Source organism: Belonocnema kinseyi, chromosome 1, assembly GCF_010883055.1.
Source record: "Belonocnema kinseyi isolate 2016_QV_RU_SX_M_011 chromosome 1, B_treatae_v1, whole genome shotgun sequence".
NCBI lineage: Eukaryota > Metazoa > Arthropoda > Insecta > Hymenoptera > Cynipidae > Belonocnema > Belonocnema kinseyi.
Window position 1 is genome coordinate 82,721,356 of NC_046657.1, and position 7,067 is coordinate 82,728,422.

At 21.5% G+C, this 7,067-nt stretch overlaps 1 protein-coding gene across 1 annotated transcript in view; it reads right to left on the bottom strand.

Annotated features, from left to right (window-relative positions):
- The window catches only part of LOC117170903 (ATP-dependent DNA helicase Q5-like), a 53,633-nt gene extending 49,332 nt beyond the window's left edge, over window positions 1-4,301 (bottom strand). The window contains exon 1 of the mRNA XM_033357951.1: window positions 4,118-4,301. Coding sequence (XP_033213842.1) covers window positions 4,118-4,205 — 88 coding nt within the window. The 5' untranslated portion in view covers window positions 4,206-4,301. The remainder of the gene's footprint in view (window positions 1-4,117) is intronic.
- Window positions 4,302-7,067: the final 2,766 nt, after the last annotated feature.

Below are 7,067 nucleotides of genomic sequence, written 5' to 3' on the forward strand. Positions count from 1 at the left end.
TATAGAAAGGATAAGATTGTAAAAAATATATAGATTTAAACGGAAAGATTGTAAGGAATGGAAGTCATGTAAAGCCTTAGGGGACACATTATGAATAAAGAAGTATTATAATATAAAATATATAATATTTTTTCGTGCAAAAATAAAATTAAAAATAAAAATAATTCCTTTAAAACGTCCTAAATTTAATAACATTCGAATTTTTTTAATTGATCTCAAATCTTTAGCCTTTAAAATCTTAAAAATTTTTCAAATTCTTCAAACATTTTAAAAGTTTGGATTATTTAAAATGGAAAAAACTGAAAATAAAGAATTTTAACAATTAAAAAATAATTTAAGATTGCAACAATTTTCTATTATTAAGCTTTCAAATTTGAAAAGTAGGGTGGCTCAAAAAATTATTATTGAATTGCAATGTAAACAATGGCCTAACTTGTTCTTTTTTTCGGCCAGAAAAGCAGAAAAAAAAATTAAAATCGATTAATATTAATATTTTTTTAAAAACTTTTATTTAATTTTTAGCTCTCGTTCTTATATTATATTTAACTTTTTTAAAAAGCTTACTTTTAAATCTAAAAATTAGGCTAATGTGCAAGTTAATATTCGAAATTAAATAAAAAAAATGAATCAATCGAAAAATCCAAAATTAGTTTTATGTTTAAATAAATTAATAATTTAACATTGAAAAATTGAAAAAATTAGAGTTCAACCATATTTTGCAAAAAAAATAAGTGCGGAAGGATTAACAAAATAAATAAATATAATTTTATGTCAAAAAATTAAAAAAATTTTAATCCTTAAAAAACATCTACGTCTACATTTTCAAAATGAATGTCTAACAATCGAATAATTTCAATGGTAAATTATACAAATAGTTCCAAATTAATTTAAAATTCAATGGAAAGCTTAAAACTTAAAATTCCTGAAAACTTAAAAAAAAATCTACCTTTAACTTTTAACAATAAATTGTTAAAAATAATATAAATTTAATTGCAAATTATAATTTTAAGCTAGAGGCCATCATTTAAAAAATAAAAATATTGGTTTATTGCATTTTTAATAAATAAATAATATTTATGAAAGAAAATTTTGTAATTGTTTACATTTTTATTATTTGTGAATTTGATTAATTTTAAATGTTATAAGGACTGAAAAATCCCGTTAAATAAAATTTCCAATCCTTTAAAATTCTCCATCAGTTTATAATATTATCGAACTAGAAAATTCTCGAATTTGAACAATTAAAAAGTTGTTCTTTAATAAATATGATTTATTCATTAAAAATGCAATATTCAAATGTTTTTATCAAAGAATTTTGTAATGTTCAAAATGTTTATAAATTATTCTTTGAATTCAAAATAACAATAATTGAGAGAAATATATTTCTGGATGAAAACTTTTGTTTAAAAATTAGATGTATTTTTTAAAAAGTTACAAAAAAAAATGCTCAAAAATAGAATTACAAAATGTTTAATTATATAAATAAATGTTGAGATAAATCAGTGCCTAATTTAATTCTGCAAAGTTTGTTTGGAAATATATAAGATTTTTATAGAATTATTATTATCTTAAACTGAATAAAAAATTTTTACAGCCTTTAAACATAAAAAACAAAATTTCGTTATTAAAAATATCGTATTTTTAACAGATGAATAATATTTATTTGTTTAAAAATTATTATTTAATTTGGGAATTTCATATTTCAGATATTTTATATTTCGGCAATTTTATGCCGGGAATTTTATTATTCTAGAATTTTCAAATTCAGTAATATTATAAACTATTGGTAATTTTATTGCTCCAGAATTTTCCAGTTCGGGAATTTAATTATTTTGGAATTAAAAAAAATGAAATAGTTCAATATTGAATTAAAAAATTATAAAAAAAAGAAATGTTCAACAATATTGGTAAATTTTCAACAACAAAAATGTAAACAAAGAATAGTTCAATTTTAAATGGAACAATTAATTTTCAAGTAAAGAAGATGAATGAAAAAAATGCAATAGTTAAATATTTAGTTAAAAAATTAATAACAAAAAATGTCCAAAAAAGTAGAATTTCAAACGAAAAAAAATGAATTTTTAACTACAGAAGATGAATTTAAAAAAATGGAATAGTTAAATATTCAGTCAAAACATTTGAATTTGTAAAGCTTATGACATTGAAAATTTTAACTTGCAATTAAATTTAAAATTACACATTTAACAAAATAAATCAATTTTAAATAAAAGAAATGAATTTTCAACTGAAGAAGATGAATTTAAAAAAATGGAATTTTTTCAGCTAAAAAATAATAATTTTCAATAAAAAAAAAACATTTCATAAACAAAACAGTACAATTTTTAATGAAATAATTGAATATTTAACTAAAGATGATTTTTTTAAATGGGAAAGTTAAATATTCGGTTAAAAAAATTAATTTTCCAAAAAAAAAAAAAAAAGAATTCGCAACAAAATCGATTACTTTTCAACCATTTTTAAAAAAGAATATTAATATTTTACTCAAAAAAACAAATGTTCAAGTAAAAAATTAAATTTTTTAAATATATATTTTTTCAACAGAATAACTCAATTTTCAATAAAACAAATGGATTTTCAACTAAGGATTAATTTAAAAAAAGGGAATTGTACATTTTTAACGAAAGAAATTAATTTGTAACTACAGATAAATTTAAAAAAATGAAAGAGTTAAATATTAAGCTAAACAAACTGATTGAAAAAATTGGTAAACTTCTAATCATTTTCGAAAAATCACAATAATGTACTACAATAAACAAAACGAATTTTTAATTAAAAAATTAATTTTCAACATTCAAAAACCGATTTTTTTAAGCAAAACAGTTAAATTTTCAACGAAACAAATGAATGTTCAACTAAAGATGAATTTAAAAAACGGAATTTTGATTTTACAGCCAAAAAAAATGTCACCAAAATAGCTCAATCTCATACGAAATAAATGAATTTCGAACTAAAAAAGTTGAATCTAAAATAATGAAAACAGTTAAATATTCAGGGGAAAAATTAATTTTCAACCAAAAATTATATATGTAAGTTACATTCTTAGTTAACAAAATACATTTTCACCAGCAAAAAACAACACTTTTACAGTTTATCTAAGTCAATTGATTCCAAATTATTTTAAAAATGAATTAAATGATCAATTTAACATTTAAAAACTTATACAATTTAATTTTAAACTTGTTTTGCAAAAAAAAAACAATTTTACGTTTAAGGTTTTGATTTTAATAACTTAAAATTTTTTATTTTGATTTTGACAGCTTATTAAATTGAAAATTTAAACTTAAAATTAAATAAAAAATAAAACTTTTTCTACTTAAATTAGAAAAATGTAGTTCCAAGTCTAAAAAATAATTAAATTAAAATCGGATGTATTAAAAAATAATTAATTCAAATTTGAAACAATTTCATTATTCAAAGTGGAAAGCAACACGACGAGATTTGTAAAAAAAAGATTCAAACAATATCATAAACAGTTGCCGAGTCAATTGAGAAACAAAGTAATACACAATTTTCTAAATAGTCGGCTAATAAAAGTGGCAACAATTGTTTACAATTAACATCCGTATTTGAGTGATCTAAAAATAACCCTATTCATAATTATCAGCCACAAAATCAGATAAATGGCTTATCAGATCAAGCAAAAAAATAAAATGATGGCCCTTTGCCATCTATCCTCGATCTCAAGAGAAAAGGAAATTAAAAAAATAAAAGCATTCCAAACTTAAAAATACCGAATCGTTAAGAAAATAAATCTCTTTTTACTCGCGAAAATTCCTCTCCCTTAATTAAAAACTGATTTTCCCCTGATCTTCAATCCCGAAAGTCATTAAAAACTGCAAGATTACATTACGCGTATTTCCTGAGAGGCTAAAAGAAAGCAAAATTTAAGATCGAAAAATTGAAACGCAAGTATCAAAATTACTCTTGAATATTTGTGCCGAATTTCCTGAAATACGAGCACGAGTTTTTGTATATTTGCAAGGTTTCTACTTCTCTGTTCTTAATTTATAGAAAGTCGGGAAAAGAAATCGGGATTCATTAGTAAACAAAGAAAAAATCATAGCAAAAGCAAAACTAGTAACTTTGAAAACCTAACCTCTATAAACAGCAGCGGTGGCTTTTTTTTGCGTCTCATCTTTGAAGTCGTCGTATCCAAATTTCGTTTTTAGTGCCAATTTCAACATTTTTCTCCCAACGAAATTAAAAACGAAAGAATTGCGGTTTACTTTTAATTTACTTTAAAGTATCCATGAGATTTAACACAAGAACCCTGACAGATGGCAAAATTCGGATAGTTACTTCAGAACTAGGAACCGGATGGAAAAAATATAACTAGAAATTTTATAGTGACAAATATCCCTAGAGTTCTGTGACTTTTTCCAGTAAACAAAACTTTTCAGGACTTTTTCTTGTTTTTTTCTTGAAGAAATTACAAGTACTTAGATTTTTATTCAGGCTAAGTTTATCTTTTTCTATTTGTGAATAATTATTTTTACGTTTTTTAAGAGTTGTTATCAAATTCTGCATTATCGATCATTTTGGCGCGATTTTCAAAAATTAAATGTTCTAAACTCAAAATTCACCTTGTACAAATTAATAATACAACTTTATAATTGATTGATAACAGAAAATAAGAGTTAAGTCATTCAGTTTACAAAGAAATATTTTAATAAATAATGTCAAAAATAAATATATAAACGATTTTTCAACAACATTGTTAAATTTTTAAATAAGAAAATAAATTTTCAACCAAAAATGAAAAAGTTAAATTTTTGGATAAGAAATTTTAGTTTTAAACAAAATAGTTCAATTTTAAGTCAAAGAAATCAATCTTCAACTCAAAAAGAAAAATCTTCAAATAAAAAGATGAATTTTCACAGAAAATTAATCTTCTGCCTGAAAGGCAAATTTCAAACAAAATACGTCTTTTTAAACGAATAATTGAAGTATCAACTGTACACGATTTTTAAAAAATATCGTAAAATTTTTAACTCTGAAAATAAATGCTCAGCCCAACATGGAAGAATTAAATTTTGAGATAAAAACGGAATTTTTAACAAAATAGTTCAAATTTGAATAAAAGAAATCAATTTTCAACTAGGAAGAAAATTTTCCAATCAGGAATGGATTAGTTTTAGTTTAAAAAAAAAAGAAAAAACAATCATTTTCAACCATAAAACAATTTACAAAAAAGTACATCAATTTTGAAAAAAATAGTTAAAGTATAAACTATATAAGAATTTTTAATGAATTGTTAAAATTTAACTAAGAAAACCTAAAATGGGAAAATTAAATATTAGGATCAAAACGGAATTTTTAACAAAATAGTTTCAATGTTAATAAACGAAATCAATTGTCAAATAAAAAGAACAATTTTCTATCAGAAATGGATTAGTTTCAGTTTAAAAAAAAGAATGAAAAAATTATTAGATTATTATTTTTAATAGCTATTTTTATAAATTGTTCGTTTTCCAACGCAAGAAATAAATTTTCAATAAAAAAAAGACGGAATATTTCAATATTCAGTTCAAAAAATTAATCTTCAACGAAAAAAACAATGGATTTTCAACCAAATACATGCATTTTTATGTAGGTGAATTTTCAACTAAAAAAGATAAATTTTTTACCAAATGAGAATAGTTTAAATTTCATTTAAAAAAATAATATTTTGAACCAAAAAAGGAGCTTCAACGATATAGTTCATTTGAGCGGCCTTGAACATTTTCCTGTAAAAGAAAACTTTTGGGACTTTTTATTATTTTTAGAAAAATAAGTGAAGGGCATTTAAAATGTCTCTTTTATTATTTGTATCTTTTGTTATTTGAGAATAGTTATTTTTAGGTTTTTATCTTTTTTGGTACAAATTAATAATACAATTTTTTAGTTTATTCACAAAACAAAATAAAAGTGTAAGTCCTTCAGTTTGAAAAGAAAAAATGTAATATTTTAATAACTAATAAAAAGAAATCTTGAATCAAAAATGAAATAGTTCAATTTCCAACAAAATATATGGAAAAAAATGAAAAAAAAATTCAGCCGATTAAAGATAAATTTTCAACAACAAAAAATTAATTTTTTAACAAAATATTTCAAATAAAAATAAAAACAAAGTTTTTCAATCATTTTCACACAGAATAATAATATTCTACTAAAAACAAGAAATTTCATCAAAACAATTAGATGGTTAACCATATAGTGGAATAGTTAACTAAATAAAAAGTTAACCAAAAATGGAATAGCGTAATTTTCAGTAAAAAAATTATTTTGAACCATAAAAAGGAGTTTAAACAAATAGTTATACTTTCAAGCAAAACTAGCGCATTTTCAATCAGAAAGATAGATTTACAAACAAGAATAATAATTTTCTACAAATAAAAAATACATTTTTTAACTAAAAATTTAAGTATTTACTTAATTTTTTATTTGAAAAAATTAAATTTGATCCAGAAAAAAGCAGTATTTCAATTTTTTGCCAAAGAAATTAATTTTGGACCAAAACTTATTAACTTCTGAACAACAAGATAATTGTCAAACAAAAGAGACAAATTTCCAATAAAATACATGAATTTTCAACTCAATGGTTAATTTTTGATTTAAAATAAAACAACGAATGTTCAACAAAATAATTAGATTTTCAACCAGGAACAAGAATCTTCCACTAATAAAATAAATTTTCAACACAATATTTTAACTTTTAAACAGGTAGTTCAATTTTTAGTAACAAAATGTAGAATTTTTAATAAAAAACACGAATTTTCGACACAAAGATGAATTCTCTGCAAAAAAGTGTAGGTGATATTTAAAAAAAAGCAATTTAATTTCAAAAGAATTAATTTTGAAACAAAAAAGACGATTTCTTAACAAATAAATATTTTTCAATCATGAAAAAAAATTCACCTAAATTGCAGAACGTTCAAGCGAAAAGATGAATTTTCTGTAGAAAAATTGAATTGTCAGCAAAAAATTAATTTTCAACAAAATTTTGAAATTTTGAACAAAAGAGGTAAACTTTCTTTCAAACAAAAAAAAACCTCTAACAAAGCAGT